Here is an 18,593-nt window from a genome sequence, read left to right as displayed (position 1 = left end):
CCACCATCATCATCTCCCACCATCATCATCATCTCCCACCATCATCATCATCTCCCACCATCATCATCATCTCCCACCATCATCATCATCTCCCACCATTATCATCTCCCACCATCATCATCATCTCCCACCATCATTATTTCCCACCATCATCATCATCTCCCACCATCATCATCATCTCCCACCATTATCATCTCCCACCACCATCATCATCTCCCACCATCATTATTTCCCACCATCATCATCATCTCCCACCATCATCATCATCTCCCACCATCATCATCATCTCCCACCATCATCATCATCTCCCACCATTATCATCGCTCCCCAATCATCATCATCTCCCACCATCATCATCTCCCACCATCATCATCTCCCACCATCATCATCATCTCCCACCATCATCATCATCTCCCACCATCATCATCATCTCCCACCATCATCATCATCTCCCACCATTATCATCTCCCACCATCATCATCATCTCCCACCATCATCATCTCCCATCATCATCATCATCATCTCCTACCATCATCATCTCCCACCATCACCATCACTCCCCAATCATCATCTCCCACCATCATCATCTCCCCCAATCATCATCTCCCACCATCATATCACTCCCCAATCATCATCTCCCACCATCATCATCTCCCACCATCATCATCATCTCCCACCATCATCATCTCCCACCATCACCATCACTCCCCAATCATCATCTCCCACCATCATCATCTCCCCCAATCATTATCTCCCACCATCATCATCACTCCCCAATCATCATCTCCCACCATCATCATCTCCCCCAATCATCATCCCCCACCATCATCATTCCCCCAATCATCATCTCCCACCATCATCATCACTCCCCAATCATCATCACCCACCATCATCATCCCCCCCAATCATCATCTCCCACCATCATCATCACTCACACCATCATCATCATTCCCACCACCATCATCACTCCCACCACCATCATCTCCCCCAATTATCATCTCCCACCATCATCATCACTCCCCAATCATCATCTCCCCCAATCATCATCCCCCACCATTATCATCACTCCCACCACCATCATCATCTCCCACCATCATCATCTCCTACCATCATCATCTCCCACCATCATCATCACTCCCCAATCATCATCTCCCCCAATCATCATCCCCCACCATTATCATCACTCCCACCACCATCATCATCTCCTACCATCATCATCTCCTACCATCATCATCTCCCACCATCATCATCTCCCACCATCATCATCAATCCCACCACCATCATCTCCCATCATCACCATCACTCCCCCAATCACCGTCTCCCACCATCATCATCTCCCACCATCAACACTCCCCCAATCATCATCTCCCACCATCATCATCACTCCCCAATCATCATCTCCCACCATCATCATCTCCCCCAATCATCACTCCCACCATCATCATCACTCCCACCATCATCATCACTCCTACCACCATCATCTCCCCCAATCATCATCACCCACCATCATCATCACTCCCCAATCATCATCTCCCCCAATCATCATCTCCCACCATTATCATCACTCCCCACCACCATCATCATCTCCCACCATCATCATCTCCCAACATCATCATCACTCCCACCACCATCATCTCCCAACATCACCATCACTCCCCCAATCACCGTCTCGCACCATCATCATCTCCCACCATCAACACTCCCCCAATCATCATCTCCCACCATCATCATCACTCCCCAATCATCATCTCCCACCATCATCATCTCCCCCAATCATCATCTCCCACCATCATCATCACTCCCCAATCATCATATCCCACCATCATTATCACTCCCACCATCATCATCCCTCACCATCACCTCTAGATCTAACCCAGGGTAATAACAGCAACTAGCTTACTTGGCGGATGGGTGAACATTTGCGATGATGTAAGTGCGCGCATTGCCACCAAGCGAGTCCTTAAAAAGTAGAGAACAATTCAAGGTTACACACGCAGTTTAGGTCATACTAAAGTTACAATGGCCTTGAACTAGGTGGGGCTTTAGACTTGGGCATAATAAGGCAATATAGGCAATACAATTACCAGTTTGAAACCTGAACAATATAAGCCAATACAAGCGCGGATAGCCTGATCGCTTTACGGGGGCTTTTTAGGGCTTATTTACCCGGGCGTCTAAGGGGAGCACAGGGGCTTACGGGTTTAGAATTGACCATACATACAAAACGCAATTGTGCTTATCGATTTACGAACCCAACGTGGTGCAAGGACAGGGCGTTTTAGGGCGGCACAGGGGCTTATAGGTTAACACTTGGCACGATATTCTTACCCTGAGAAGGAACGTTAGTTTGGAGTCTCTGTAATGAATGTGTCGGTTCTTGCCGTGAGTTATATCCACAAGAGCCATGATGACGTTTCCAAGTGCCGATAGAGACTTGTTGATGCTGCTCGCCTCCTGAATATGGGAGATCATGTATTAGGTGAACAGCAAATAGCCAATCAATACGCTACCCACGTAACATGCTGCTTGCTTCCTGGATACAAGTCACGCATTAGGTACACGGTTAGTGATCACGCAACACACAATACAAAACACGTAACACGCAAAACATAACACGTAACACGCAATGCAAAACACGTAACACGCCATGCAAAACACGTAACACGCAATACAAAACAGACATGTTTTGTAGTTAGAACTACACGGAATCATGTCTTAGTACAATTTAATAGAACATCTTCACCATTACCATCGCCATGTTACACGTTTACAAATACAGAAAACACGTCAAACATTGGTCCTAAAAACAAAACCACTGACAAAAAGAACTAGTAAAAGGGAAGAAGATAAGCAAAAGTGAAGACAAGTCATAGTCGATCAAGCAGAACACAAAAAGATCCCTACGCTGCTCTTAGCAAGCATGCTAACCAGCCCTGTTAAACATGGGTTGGCTGTCGATGTCTCTTACAGGAAGCCCAACACAGACGAGGCTTTCTTACCACCCCTGTCATGCAAGGGGTTGCTGTGCATGCCTAGCACAGGTAGCCCACTCACCAGGTAATGCTAATTGTAGCGCCACCAGAGTAAGAGTAAACAGTTAGTAGCCGTCAGATGAGAAAATGCGGGCAAGAGAGATAATGTCAGACAGAGTAATGCTAAAAATGTCGAGAAATACTCAAGGAAACAACCAGACAATCTCAAAACAAAGCCACCACAAATAAAAGCTCTAACGATTCACTTGTGTGGTATAAGGCCGCGCAGAAGCGAATGGGTTAATTATATGTCCATCCATCACCGAGCCACAACTCCCTGAAGATATAACGACACTTTTCGGGCGGTAGAGGGCGGCACAGGAGCGAATGTGTTAAAGGTAACTGCCCAAACCGAGTCAACATTCACGAAAGCTCTAACAATACCCTTGAATAGTAGAGGGCGGCACAGGAGCGAATGGGTTAATTAGATAACCGCCCAAAACCGAGTCAACATTCGCAGAAGCTCTAACAATACACTTGAGAGGTAGAAGGCCGCACAGGAGCGAATGGGTTAATTAGATAAGGTACGGTTACCCTTTAGGGATGTTCAGATTAGTCGAAAAGTTACAAATAGTAAAAAGGGGAGTATTAAGTGCAAGAAAACATAATTCCTGATAGCACACTCCTTGAGCAGAGGTGAGTGTGTAAATCGGCTGGTAACATTGGGACAGAAAAAAAGAAGAGTCTGTGATAGCTTAAGAGTACAGTTACCTTTAACCTGAGGCCCTCTGCGTGAGTGTCCCTCTGTCGCTCTGATCCAGCAAGGTCCACCAGATGGAGACGTGAAACTTTGATATTAGACATGTTGTTTTTCTTCTCCTGATCAGAGAAAGTTAGTACATAGTCAGATTAGTAGGTAAAGGACAGGAAATCAGAGAAAGTTAGTACATAGTCAGATCAGAAGGTAAAGGACAGGAAATCAGAGAAAGTTAGTACATAGTCAGATCAGAAGGTAAAGGACAGGAAATCAGAGAAAGTTAGTACATAGTCAGATCAGAAGGTAAAGGACAGGAAATCAGAGAAAGTTAGTACATAGTCAGATTAGAAGGTAAAGGACAGGAAATCAGAGAAAGTTAGTACATAGTCAGATTAGAAGGTAAAGGACAGGAAATCAGAGAAAGTTAGTACATAGTCAGATCAGAAGGTAAAGGACAGGAAATCAGAGAAAGTTAGTACATAGTCAGATTAGAAGGTAAAGGACAGGAAATCAGAGAAAGTTAGTACATAGTCAGATCAGAAGGTAAAGGACAGGAAATCAGAGAAAGTTAGTACATAGTCAGATCAGAAGGTAAAGGACAGGAAATCAGAGAAAGTTAGTACATAGTCAGATCAGAAGGTAAAGGACAGGAAATCAGAGAAAGTTAGTACGTAGTCAGATCAGAAGGTAAAGGACAGGAAATCAGAGAAAGTTAGTACATAGTCAGATCAGAAGGTAAAGGACAGGAAATCAGAGAAAGTTAGTACGTAGTCAGATCAGAAGGTAAAGGACAGGAAATCAGAGAAAGTTAGTACATAGTCCGATCAGAAGGTAAAGGACAGGAAATCAGAGAAAGTTAGTACATAGTCAGATCAGAAGGTAAAGGACAGGAAATCAGAGAAAGTTAGTACGTAGTCAGATCAGAAGGTAAAGGACAGGAAATCAGAGAAAGTTAGTACATAGTCAGATCAGAAGGTAAAGGACAGGAAATCAGAGAAAGTTAGTACGTAGTCAGATCAGAAGGTAAAGGACAGGAAATCAGAGAAAGTTAGTACATAGTCAGATCAGAAGGTAAAGGACAGGAAATCAGAGAAAGTTAGTACATAGTCAGATCAGAAGGTAAAGGACAGGAAATCAGAGAAAGTTAGTACATAGTCAGATCAGAAGGTAAAGGACAGGAAATCAGAGAAAGTTAGTACATAGTCAGATCAGAAGGTAAAGGACAGGAAATCAGAGAAAGTTAGTACATAGTCAGATCAGAAGGTAAAGGACAGGAAATCAGAGAAAGTTAGTACATAGTCAGATTAGAAGGTAAAGGACAGGAAATCAGAGAAAGTTAGTACATAGTCAGATCAGAAGGTAAAGGACAGGAAATCAGAGAAAGTTAGTACATAGTCAGATCAGAAGGTAAAGGACAGGAAATCAGAGAAAGTTAGTACATAGTCAGATTAGAAGGTAAAGGACAGGAAATCAGAGGACATAATACTGTTTCGTTTTTATCTTTCCCTGATTTATTTGATACTTTAAAAGGTGAACTGAACTATTTTCATTGTAGAATGGATTTTGACTTTTACCGTGATTATAGCGGATTTACTGATATGAACATCTCGTTTGCATAGAAGTCATAATCGAATCCACAGACATTAACGAACAGATATTTGTAGCACTTTTTGACATTGCTCTTCTTCAAGGTACTTACCCTTGACTGTAGAGTTACAGTGAAGACAGCGTGACTACGGCTACTCTCACGATTCATTGAAGTAGAGGCCACCCTTCTGTTGAGCCAGCCAGAGTTCAGCACCTGTGATAACCACAGACGTCATCACCACGCACTTACAGTGATACAAACTTTTAACAATTTGCAAAGACATTTCTGCATGCAAAAATTTATTGCACATTTTTTCTATAAAGATAGAAATGCCTTAAATCGAGATATGAGCAAAGTTTCTTTGAAAATCTTTATTTGGGTGGTAGAAGGCCACATAGGAGCGAACTGGTTAATTAGATAACCCCCAAAACCGAAATGTTTTTTTTTAATCTTTATGATTTTTCTGTATGCTGTAATTCTAACCAAATACTAGCCAACACAAAGAGTTATTTTCTACTTACATTATATGCCTCCTTAGCGCTTGTCACATCACGTTCCAACAATCCACACACAAATATTCCCTTCTTGAGGTCTTCTCTTAGGGCAAGCCCGCTTGACGCCGGGTCAAGCAAGTCGAAAATTTGCTCATTGTAAATTTCTAGAAATGAGCACTGACACAGGAATTCTAAATGATCGCCATGCTAAAAAGAAAACATAACAAAAGTTTGGATTGTCATCCTGAATGAAAAATGGGGGGGGGGGGGGACGGAGAGACCTCACAATCTATTATAAGGTTGTTGGCAAGGGAGAGGCTAAGTAAGAAGATATGAAATTGGGAAGAGGTAAGGTACAGTAAGAGAAAGTCTGGATGGGCGAGGCATTGCACGCCTCACTCAGCTGTTTTTTTTTTCTTGATTAAGATTTACAAGTCTTTAGTTATCATTTTTAATGCACTTTGTGCCGAACATATTGTACCATGCACAAACTGATGCTGCGTTTACACTTGAGCATCACTCTATAACATAGGTTCCAAGAGGCATGGTTGACCGTACTCAACCGTGGTTACAAGAAGATCTGTTGACAGTTCTTGTCAGCTATTGCTTTCCAATGTCAGTCATTTCTCAAACTGCTCAAATAGTGATTACTCAATAATGAGATTACCACATGTTTTCGAGATCTGCGCATTTTGGTGAACATTACACAATACATTACAATAAACTAGTTTTCAAGTCAAGGGACTGTGAATCTCTAACGTACTAGCGCAAACAATTAAACAAAAACGACAAACGTAAGAGAAAACATCAGGCAAGGGGGTCCTTGAAAGATCCTCTTGAATTATAGTGAATCTTAAATTCAGAAGCCACCACAGAATAACAAGAAGGGCCAAAAAAATCATAATAATCGCAGCAGCAATTTGACCTCGGAATTCAAATTCAAACACCGATGCTGTTCCAGAGCTGAATAATCAACCGAGGTTACATTTTCAAGTGTAAACGCATTTCTCCAGGTTGATGCTCAAGTGTTAACACGGCATAAGTGACCCACCTTTTCCTGTTCTCTTTTGATCAGACTGAAGAGGTACTCAAAACACCTTGGGATGACACCTCTTAGCTCGTGTGTGAAGCACTCCGCCTCGCCTTCAGCAGGTCCAAGCATGGTGAAGGTCTTGCCAGATCCTGTTTGGCCACTAAAAAATAATTATCGTGTTTGAGAAAAAAACTCTTATTATAAAAATTGTTACGTAATTGAGCGTTGAAAACTGGTATCAAACAGAGATCAACTCTCAGGATTTTTTGAGCTCACATTCTCAATAATCAACCGGCTCAAAATCTTTTTGAACATGCTCAAATTCAACATGACAGTTGAAGAAAGTTCTTGTCTTTTAATTGCATGAATGAGAAGTCAGAGTATTAATTTGATGTAAAGCGAAATTTGATGTAATTCAAGAACCTGTGAGTTTTGAAAAGGGATGCCTGTGCAGTGAATGTGCAATCTTACTAGGCAAATATGGTCCCATTATAGCCGTCAACGCAACCTTCTACTATGTTCTTTGCCACTGCACCAAAAACTTCCTCCTGCAAACAAAGATAATAAACATCCTCTTATACCATCTCAAAATACTGTACATCCTAAAATTATCTAAATCTTTGGAAGTCTTATTAAAAACTTTGAACGTTTGTTGAACTAACCACAAGTAACCTATATTAATTGTGAACACCTGAATTTGGGCCTCCCCCAGCAAAGAGAATTACACTCTAAAGGGATAATTAAAGGCTCTATGTGCATAAAGTACAGAACTTAAATTAGGCCAACCATTCAACCATCTCACATGCTCCAACAATACTACTCTCAAACCAGGTCAACGTGCCCCATAGAGCCGATTATCGAGTTCATTATTTTAAATATCATTTGATTATTTGCCAAGAAGTTTCCATTCTTGAAACAAGCATTCAAATTATCGAATAGACTCGCTTCTCTTTCGGTTGGTCTCGTTCCGATGGCGCGCGAGAAATAAGACAAAATTCCAACTACTGTTTCTTAGCCAAGCAACAGTGAGATCACAACGGGTTTGTGTGATTGATAACGGGGGTTACCTCTCAATTCACATATAAAAAAACAACGCAGCCTTATCAAGATTATCAAACTGTGCATTGGAAATTTTAAAACTCGCTTCAAGAATGAAAACGTCTCTGCAAATAATCAAATAAAATTTTGAATAAAAAACTTGGTCATTAATTGGCTCTGTGGGGCAGGTTTGGCCTGCTTTGACTGCAAGTAACACAAAGGACCCACTTCCATTGGCTAGCTCAAGCAAGTAACAGAAGATACTTCCATACAAATCAGTCTCTCACTTCAATCATGGATAGTTGTTTCAGAGTTAACCTGTAGAAAGGCCATGTTGTAATTTCAAATGTAATTAATAACAAAGCAGTTGCTAATCAATATCCTTTAGCTTAGTCACTGACCTGCATAGTGTTGGTGTCAGCAACATGGTCAAAGGAGAAGGTTTTGGGCTCTGGGCGGCTGTGTAAAAGAAGACTGTTTGCAGATGTGACTTCAATGCATGGTGTGCGGTCAACTCCGGACTCAAGATTTTCGGCCGGAGGACGGACTCTGACATAAACTTTGATGTTGTCACCCTCTGAACTGCAAGAAAACAATAAAAAAAATAGCATTAGACTAGTTTGTGTATAAGAATGACTGCATGCCTCTCGGTGATGATAATGAGCTTAAAAAGATGAAATAATGTTACAAAAATTTCAATAATATACTATGACAATAAATTATACTGTCCTAAGTAAGAAATAAATAACTTAGGATTACTTTACAGCAAAATTATATTAGAACCAAGGGTAAAGTTAATTCAAGTACTGTATTGTCAAATCCAGATTCCATTGCATATTGAAAATGAGAAGTAACTTAAATGATAAATCATTATCCAGAGTATAATAGATAGAGTAATTAATAATAAAAGCCACCATGTCTCTGTAAACCTTGACATAAATAAAAACATATTTAAGGCCAGGGAACTAAGATTAATATAACTTTTATGCATGATCCATGTGGTTGATGTTTTTTAAAATGTTAATTATTTTTCAACATAAAATAAAAATAAGGTCTATGCAAAATACAATTCTTCTGACAAATCTATCATCCAAAATAATGGAGGGAATACCTGAATACCATATGGTCTAAGCAGAAATAAACTTCAAATTTGTTTTCAATAAATGACCCTATTTGACAGTGCAATAATATAACCATAAAAATAAGTTTTCAACTAATACACACTACCTGATGTAAGTATAATGAGGCTGATTTGGACTAAGTTTCCTGCGTCTTGGCCGGGGGCTTAAGAATGCCCTTGAGGCCATGCTATAAAAATTTTAACCTCATCCCCAAAATCAGACTGTATTAATGGGAATTGAAATCAAAATCAAACTCTTTAGTCTACTTAAGGATACTGGTTTTCCTAATTCATCACTAGACTAAGGGGACTAATTAATTATTGACATATATTTGTCTATTGAGGGTATAACAACATGAGTTATCATTGTTATTTAGGCTCAATGAGTTTGTGTAACATATCACATGAAAAAGATTGAAACAATACTGTGGTAATATAATTCAACAAAAAGTAACACTGAATGATATAGGAAATATCAGAGATTATAGGCAATCTATCTATATTTAATCAACGATTTTCTTCTTATTTATTTATTAGCCAATGTTTTGACAGGATGACCCCTTACAGACTGTGTCTGATATCACTGGGGTCCTGCATTAAAAATTACATTTAAGAATCCATGTATAGCATCCTGCAGTGCCTTATGGGTATCATGTAAATAAGGAAATGAAAAACGTAAGTAACTAAGTACACACAAGTAAGATTCTTGTTTGTGTAGCTGTGGCTATTCACATGGTTTTGAAAGACCAGCATTCAGCCATTTCTGCAATACCCATAAGCCAAAGTGGGTTATGGCACTGGTTTTCAAGTGCAACCACATTATTTCAAAAAGGTGTTAATATTGTAACTTTGCAGTTCTACTAACAGACACATTTTTCAATTCTGAACAGTGTCTTTTTAAATGAGTTGACTGTATCAGAGTTATATGATAAAGGAGCATTCATGGAAACAAGGATCAGACTATTAGCAGACCATTTACAGTTCAAGAATTCCTTTTTACAAGATAAACCCATTATGTCCACCTAATTAAGTTTGCAGTATTCTGTAGAATACTCTTAAAGTCTAAATTGAAATAATAACTCAGGATTTTGCAACTAGTGTTAAATATCATAGAAACACTAAAACTGTTGTAAATAGTTATTGGGCTATTATTAGTAAGTAGTACTTAATTAAGCTTAAAGTATGTTAAAAAAAAAAACAAAGAAATGTACTGGTTTTACTGTGTTGATATGTACTTCAAAGCTTGACGTGATTTCAGAAACAAACGCTCTAAAAGCATCTTTTTGCTAGAGAAAGCCTAACAGATATAATCGAATTTTATTCATTTGTTATAGTATACCTAATATGATAACAAAGGAAGCAACTGCCTTTCATATCAAATCACAAAGCAAACAAACGCGCACAAAACACAACTTAAAAACGCAGGCCACAATAGGGATGAGCAGCACAAGAAAAGATGCTTAAAGTAATAAATATCCTATAATCTAATAATATGAGAATTATATAACGACAATTACAGCACAGTTAACCGCGGTTCTTTCTTTGCGAAAATCGTGAGTTTTGTTTGCTCTGTTTAACTTAATCATAATTTGCTTACCTTTCATAACCACCCGACTCTCCATGCCCTACAACAAAACAACGATAAATCAGAATTGGACTCTATACAAGAGTTATTCTTATACGATTAGATTATAATACTCGTTCTAGAACAAGACTACTTGCCTTTTTGGCTACGAGTAACTGCCTGCCTCAGTCGAGACAAACGCGCATAACTTAAAGCCATTTCTGCCATGAAATTACCCTAAAACTCGTCAAAATCGTGAAAAATATCCGCCTTGGTCGATGCTCCTATGTTGTGGGTTACCCCTCTCTCGGAATCATTATATTTTCTTGTACTTTTTCTTATCTTCCCGGTCTATTTACAGCCGTTGACCTTGAAGACAAAAATCGAATTTCGCGCTCGCTTCAAGGGCCTCGTAACAAGTCACGTGCTTAGTGAATCGAATAAATTTTAGAAGCAAGGGCAAGAGGACACTAAAAATGGTCTAAAAATCTTTCCGGATATTCTTTTGCTAATATACTAATGGCAACTGCATGTTTTTTTATAAATAAAATATATATGAGAACAAGTAGAATAATAAGCAAGAAAAACACACACTGCTCTGAGATCGAGATAAACGAGAGTTCATTGTTAAGGGTATTCAACTGCAGATAAATATAATTTACCGTACATAAAAAGCTAGTGGAAAAGTTTAAAAATAGCGACTATTCAAATGGATTTAATACATGAAGAATGCTTGAAATCGTTAGCGAATTTTCCCGGAAATACAAAAAAAAGGGATTATCCGGTAGTTTAGTGATGGTTTATTTTACACTATTTATGAAAATGGCATTCCCAGGGAGAGCTCAGAAGACAGAGTTGATAGCCGGAAGTTTGCTTTCTAGCGTGTCGGCCATTACCAGACGGTAGTCATCTCTACAAGAATTTGTTTACACGGAGCTCGCGTTCCGCAAGTCAAAACAAAAAACATAAATTTGGTTCATGTGAACAGGATAGGCGTGCTGTCTTACACGAGCCGTTTAGAAAATATAGTTGTTTTATTTGTTTTTCAAAATTGTATTTATTGGTATGTCTGGGATACCATATCCCCGTCCAGTGAGGAAAGTAAGAGAAGTTTCAGAACAACACAATTGTGGAAACAAGAATTCATGTGCTTGCTTTCTTGGTCGACAACCAGCCCTGAGATACCTTGCCATTCAGCAAGATATATAGTTCTGGTAATTCTTAAAAAACTGTACGTAGAAAAATCTGTTGTTTTTGGATTAACGCAAAAAACCAAATGGTTCGCGCGCGTACATACGTACGCGTATCACATCGACTAAAAACTTGTACCACTTGTATCTCATAATTCGAGCCGGCTTTCACCAAGTCAAAATATCAATTTCCTTTGTTTAACCGTGATCGCCGGGGGGCTATCGGATACTAGAGTGCTCCGACGAGACGGAGTATCGCGCAAACGAAGACATTGTGGTATAGGTGACGAAAGATGAAGTACTTGGGTGATTTGACCTCTTCTACATGGGTAGCACTGAAAAAAATAAATCATGCTTTGTGTTGAGTCGTTCATGTTTTTTGAACTTTGCTTAAGATAGAAAAGTGAATACCTAGCTGTGCGTTTTAATCAAAAATAGGTTAATAAGGTCAAACAATCTATGGGACCTCGGGGTTTGCGTGCTCTCTTCAAGCATCGCGCAAGCATCGATTCGAATTACCATTTACCTCTAATAAGATTGGGCTTTTATGTTGTTGAAAGTCTTGATAGTATTGAGCTCTAATGCGGAAGTTTCAAAGAAGTGTTATTTACGACTGTGATTTCCTCCCTGTGTACGCGGCGCGAAAAAGAGTCAAACCACTCGAACCTATTACGTAAATTAAAAGTAAACAAAACAAGGCGAAATGAAAGAGTTTGGACAACTGACAATAGCCGCCTAGAAAAGACCCAAGTATTTACTCGATGTGACTTTTCGATTCGAGTAACTTGTACAATTCCGTGACTTACACATTTTAGCACAGTTATAAAATCTAATCATGCAACATCCGGTTGTAAAACCGCATCTGATTTTTGCGGCAAAAAGGTTTTTATAAGTTTAGGCAAATTTTATAGCAAGGTTGAGAGTAGAGCGCTATATATGTCGCATCCCTTTAATGATTACAACTATTTCATGGGGTATTCGATAATTGTATATGGGCTCAAACTAGAAGTTCAATATACTGTCCCCCGTGCAATCGACTCCCCCGGGTGAAACTCGGTTGGTCTTTGCACTTTAATATACAATATCAACAGAGATTAAAAACAAACAATCGTTAGTTGTCGGTACGGTGGGAATTAACGCACACAGAAATCAATTATTTGATGTGATTAGAGGAGTATTAGAATATGAAGTTTTACTATGTCTGACAGAGAGGCTATGATAATGTTTCTTAAAATTATTGGTTGTTTATTCATTGTTGTTTTAGTAATTTTGCCATGCAATCCTTACACTTCACATTACACAAAAGTGACAAAAGTCTGGATGCAAATCAAAAGTTACCGTTTTTCGCTTACAACTTTTGCAAACACGGATTCACAACGAAGTTCTTCCTTCCTCGTCACCTGGGATCTCAAAATAATTCAAGTTTCGCTTTTATTATATACAAAATACCTTACAAATGAGCCGTGTAAATTAATTAGATAAGCTTGCTATATTTCTATTTTGATGTTTTACTCCAGCAAATCTACGCCAAGATCTAAGAAGGATAGAAGTGCCACGAGACGATAAATACAATCACTCCCCGGGAAACTATTTTTCAAAACACCTATTTTTTGTTGCAATCAAGCTGAGAAAAGATAACTTATTGCCGAAATCGAATTATTTAAACGTGGGACAGCAACATCGTCCGATTTCAGAATCTTCATTTTACATACTCGTGGCATATATCTGTCCACTATAATGACCTATAGTGATGCGATAACACCTGGAAAGGGTAGATACAGCAATCGGGGAGATGCTGAACCTAACACCGATAGAAAAGGTCAACACATGAACGCTGGATTGCACTTACTTGACTTGCGTTTCGCCGGTCCTTCGGCATTACTTTTCGGCTCACTTTTTCCTTCCATTGAATAACTTGTTCGGGGTTCTTACGGTTCCATCCCCTATTTTCATGCTGTCCTCAATGTAAGGGAAATCTCAGCGTCAATCTGCAACAAGCGTGTGTAGAAATTCAGTGTTTATATCCCTTAGCGCACGCTATCAATCATTACAAAGCCCTAGGAACTCAAATGTTCTGGGACCTCTAGCACGCATGCTCGGCTAAAAGCTATTGATTAACTCTGTGTATCTGAAGGTCCAAGGCCGCTCGTCTTTTGTAATCGCAAGTTGGCTTTTATCCTAAAGTACTTTACAAAAGAACAGCGATTACGATAGCAATTGTAGTATTGAGACGATCAATCTGCATTTAAATGGACGTGAGAAGATTTAGACTCTAAGCTAAAATCAGTTTAGAAACTCCGCGCTAGGTATCAAAACGTGTTTTCGCTTATTCATTAAATTGACACGTTCTTTAAAAGAAAAACAAGATATAAAAGAAGAATGCACGAAATGTAATTCGAAAAGCTCTAAACAATGGACCACCTCTTGCCATAATTAGCTGTCAGAGTCGTTTACACTTTGCAAGGCGTAATTCTATTTTGGATTGTTTATCACTGAAATTACTCTTTAGCTTGGAAGTAAACAGGTACTTTAGTAGCACATGCTAAGAGGTACAGTAATCACAGTTCGAAACCTATCGCTGTGTGAGGGCCCGCCTTTTAAGACTAGCGCAAAGACAGCGAGTATTTCGAGGATTAACCATGACAGCTTTCTGCTTTGAAAGTGAATTCTATGCATGTTAATATCGTGAAACCCGCAACTAGCGCGAATCGCGTAGAGAGTGATTGACACTCTCCCGAGACAAACCCAGACACCCAAGGCTGGCTAAGGGGGTCGGGGAGGTGGCGCAGTCATAGTGTCATACGAAAAAAGCATAAGTATTAAGTATTTGCCGATTTTTAGAAAGGAAATTACCAGCTTTTAGCAGCCAAGTAGAGTGCGCGCGTTCAATGATCACAGAACAAATCATATGGGGGGGGGGGGGGGGGGGGGGGGGGGGGCTGTCCAGTATAGCTTGTGGTAGAGCCCGAATTGGAACATATGGAAGAATGACGTCTGACCCTCTATCCAATAACAAATAGCCAAGCCCCCCTCTCCTATCAAAGTTCGCGTGAATAGAGACTTGAAAACCTCACTAAAGCTCCCGTACCTGTACCCCTATATACGTCCATCCCCCAAACCGCACCCCCCCAAAGCGAGGGCGCATTGAAAAAGTCGAAATCCTCTTTAGCCTAAAGTGCCTTTGAGCGATAAGATATAGACGCAGACTGTCAGTATCGGAGAAATATAGTTACAAATCACAAATCCTATTGATAATGCAATTGTATAGTGATTACAGTAAATTTCGCTCTAGTTAGCGGACATTCTCTCAGGAGTCCAAGAGGTGTCGTTGGAAGGCCCACTCGCGAGAATTAATACTCTTAGTTTTTGAGGAGTAAAATCAAAGATTTCAAAAGGAGCCTAAGAGAGTTTCGAGTCATTTCGCTAAAGCGTAATGATGTCGTACTGAAATCTGTTAGAAAACTCATCGACTGTCATCCTCACCTCTGATGAAAAGCATCACTAATGCGCCCAAGTGAGCCCAAAAGCACATGGAAAAAACAACCCGATCATCATCTACGATTCCTTAGCCATCTTACTCCATATTAGATGTAACGAGATTTTTTTTATGCGGACGGGCCCGTGTGTTGATATGGCTCGATATGCCTTATCCTTACAAAGAAAACCCCACTCAAGCACGACCAAGCGGACAAAGCGACTACCACAGCGGAACACGACAGTCTAATTTTAACCCTACTGTTACCCCGCGTCACGGCGAGCAATAAAGAGGCTTCCTATAAAGCACTTTATAGCGGAGGTGACGAAAAATTGATCAAAAAAAGCTACAAACAAAAAATTGGAGACGTAGAATTTTTTTAATCATCCTTCTTGCTCCATGGCAAGAAAACAACGCAATTCAAAGCAAACGCGCTTGTTCTAGCGACATTAGACTAATTAGACTTCATCTAATGCCAAGGTTTCTCGAGTTCTTGCCCCTACTAAAAGGTGATACGTTCCAAATATTATTGTTGGAGAAATACAGCACCATACGAGGGATGACGTACTGGAATAGCCTCGAATGTCACTTCTAGAGTGAAAGGTATGATGATTTTATTCTCTCTCAGCTGTTCTGGACTCGTCACGCTGGGCGACACTTGAGCCAAAGTAACTGGCTGCGAGGGAGAGTAATCATTGAGTAGAATTTTGAAAATCTCTTGCGCAAACAAGTTCTGACGCTCTCACGCGCCGTGTATGCCGTCGGGGTCGATGTCGTTATTCAAACAGATCCTACTGAGATCAAAATGAGCACGCGCGCTGCGAGCGCGCTGTGGGGTATGAAGGATTACAAAAGTCATCAATCTAATCTCTAATGACATACTTTTGTTAGCGTGGAGTTTGCGATATTGATTGTGTGTCAATGAGGAGTATGTACCAGAAGGTTTGATAATTGATTTCTCGTTTGTAAATATGCGTAGCGATGATCCCGAGTCAAATCGAATCCGTGTTTTCTTATCTTCCCATATGATACCCCTACCCTACTCCCCTAGGCTTTAAAACAGGAACGTTTGCCTCGCCTGAACGTCAATTTTCACCAAAGCGAAGAACATGAAGGAAGGGTGGTTGGAGTAGTACAAGGGCGTAGCCCTTGTTTTGAGTTTTTTATTCGGCGAGAAAACCTGAAGTTTGTTATGTTTGCCAGCGAACTCCAGGCTCTCTCACCGAATTAAAACTCTAACATATATAAGTAGACTATAAAGGGCTGTAGTCAAGTCAAAGGGATCGGGAGGCTTAGATAACCCCAACTCAACTGCGGGTCCACACAATGAAAATGTACTACAAATTTGAGCATAGTCTGCTAGCCGTTAGAGTCTATGAGGTTATCCAGACGTAGTTTGTTATTTGAACATCGGGAATTTGGAAATCCTTTGGTGCGCAAAGAGACGAGAAGAAAATATTTCCAAAAGAAACCAAATTAAGTCTCATAACGCAGTCGTTCTGTCAAGTCAGGTCAGGTTAGACCGACTGTGTAGGATAATACTAATCATGAGAGCTTGCTATAGCAGGTAACGCGAGCACATGAGACCAGGAAGAGATACCAAACAGAAAATGTCACACTGAAAGGGCAAACCAATCCCTGTCAAAATCCTGCCTATAAGCACATGCCTTGAGCGCAGGCCCGTACCAAGGGGGGGGGGGGGGTGCAAGGGGTGCGAACGCACCCCCCAGACACAACGGCCGAAGGTCCACTTTCGGTTATCAATAGACGTGCTATTAGTAGGCCAAACTATAAAGCATAAGCTAGATCACCCTGGTATGTAGCCGCATCCGATAATAAACGTTCCGTGGAGATACTGCAAAGGCATAAAAAATCCCCCTTTGTTCTTTCGGGGGAGATTTTAATCAGAAAACTCCCCCCCCCCCTCCGAAAAATTAGGTCCACTTTTTAGGATTCCGCACACCCCCCCCCCCCCCCCCCCCCCCCTTCCTCCAAGAGAAATCCTGGGTACGGGCCTGGAGCGTAATAAACGCTTTCTCGCTAACAGGCTAAGGCAAAAGATCGGTGTGATAAAGATGCAAAGATAGTGGAAGTAGTGGTCAAACGGTTCATCCCTCTTCTTCAATACGGTGCGCTTCGATCATTTTGTTCTTTTTCTTATCGCCCTAGGACTGTTGAAGTCAATTATTCCATGGAAACGATTTCATGTGCACTGAACTTATGATGCCGCCATCTTGAATAAGAGATCCAGACCCTTAACGTTTAGATTATTACAGGTTTCCCGCGCGTTCGCTCCGGGTTATACTCTTTTTTGGCCAGCGCGCTTGACTGCTGTCTACCCGTTGCACGCCCTACACGGTGACAATGTTTCACTGCCACCAGAACAGTGTCATATTTTACGACAACTTTTGCGCTTGTGTTGATTGTTTTTTCTTTTTGCTGTTATCATACACACCCTTCATATAAAATGCCCAAGAGTAAAAGAATACTTCTTCACTCGTGGTTGAAATTCGATTATATCATAAAATCAATTAACCGAAGTACTTCGAAAACACTGTATTGACAAAGTATAATTTACAGGGCTCTCAGCGCGCTTCGCTTAAATGATCTATTTTTTTTCCTTTCTCAATGTATTTCAAGAATATTCACGAAATGCTTATAGAAATATAAGAATAGCGACAGAGAATATACAACAGAGAATATGTGAGTTGAACACTGAAATTGATAAATAGCAGTTGCAATAATGTACGGAGAACATGAAATGTATGTTTTTCTAGACTTTCTTTGCAAATGTTGTACAAGTTGAACAGCGGGAAGGTCAAATGCGCTCTAAAACGAATCTCCTTTTATCTAATACTTAAATTTAAACAGAAATTGATAGAGTGATAACAGGTCAAGCTTATTGTACTTGTCATTTCTCTTTAAAGACAGACTAAACTCATTTCCAAATGCAAATAATAACTCTAATGGCAAAGTGAGAAAACGGGGTAGTTTTTGTGCACATACCCCAGTGTGACTCTATCTAAAGCGGATATTCTTACCTTTTCTTTTCAAATTAAATAGAAGTGAATCGCCCAAGGAGTGCGTGGGATGGAACTGTTTTTATAAATCCCGCTTCTTTGTATTATTTTGGCCACATGTTAGCGAGAGTAGCTACAGTTTCTGTCGGTTTATGCATAATATGTTATGGCGGTCATAATAAGCGCTCTGATTGGCTGATCGCTGAACAAAAACACCTGTGTCTTCTCAAGTGTCGCGAGGCTTCTCGGGGCTGGTAAATCACCATAGTAACGGAGAAAGAATCAACTCTGCCAAATTAATCTGTTGATTTTTGACATAATAATCAATACTTAGTTTTTAAT

The 18,593-nt window shown here is 40.2% G+C and overlaps 1 protein-coding gene across 5 annotated transcripts in view; it reads right to left on the bottom strand.

Moving 5' to 3' along the window:
- Positions 1-18,412, bottom strand: part of LOC5518518 (kinesin-like protein KIF15) — a 49,686-nt gene extending 31,274 nt beyond the window's left edge. For 2 of the 5 annotated variants that reach the window (XM_048720626.1, XM_048720629.1), the window contains exons 1-10: positions 10,725-10,975; positions 10,600-10,627; positions 8,284-8,464; positions 7,316-7,392; positions 6,863-7,004; positions 5,839-6,018; positions 5,429-5,530; positions 3,744-3,851; positions 2,329-2,454; positions 1,901-1,959 (exon numbers count right to left, since the gene is read on the bottom strand). In XM_048720626.1, coding sequence (XP_048576583.1) covers positions 1,901-1,959; positions 2,329-2,454; positions 3,744-3,851; positions 5,429-5,530; positions 5,839-6,018; positions 6,863-7,004; positions 7,316-7,392; positions 8,284-8,464; positions 10,600-10,627; positions 10,725-10,794 — 1,073 coding nt within the window. In that variant the 5' untranslated portion in view covers positions 10,795-10,975. Of the gene's footprint in view, positions 1-1,900; positions 1,960-2,328; positions 2,455-3,743; positions 3,852-5,428; positions 5,531-5,838; positions 6,019-6,862; positions 7,005-7,315; positions 7,393-8,283; positions 8,465-10,599; positions 10,628-10,724; positions 10,976-13,605; positions 13,745-15,239; positions 15,386-18,272 lie in introns of those variants that run through there. The other 3 variants (XM_048720627.1, XM_048720628.1, XM_048720630.1) reach the window with 3 other exon arrangements.
- Between the last annotated feature and the right edge of the window lie 181 nt (positions 18,413-18,593).

The sequence above is a fragment of the Nematostella vectensis genome, chromosome 13, assembly GCF_932526225.1.
Source record: "Nematostella vectensis chromosome 13, jaNemVect1.1, whole genome shotgun sequence".
Classification (NCBI taxonomy): domain Eukaryota; kingdom Metazoa; phylum Cnidaria; class Anthozoa; order Actiniaria; family Edwardsiidae; genus Nematostella; species Nematostella vectensis.
Note: the sequence above shows the minus strand (reverse complement) of the source record. Positions and strands in the feature narration are given on the sequence as shown.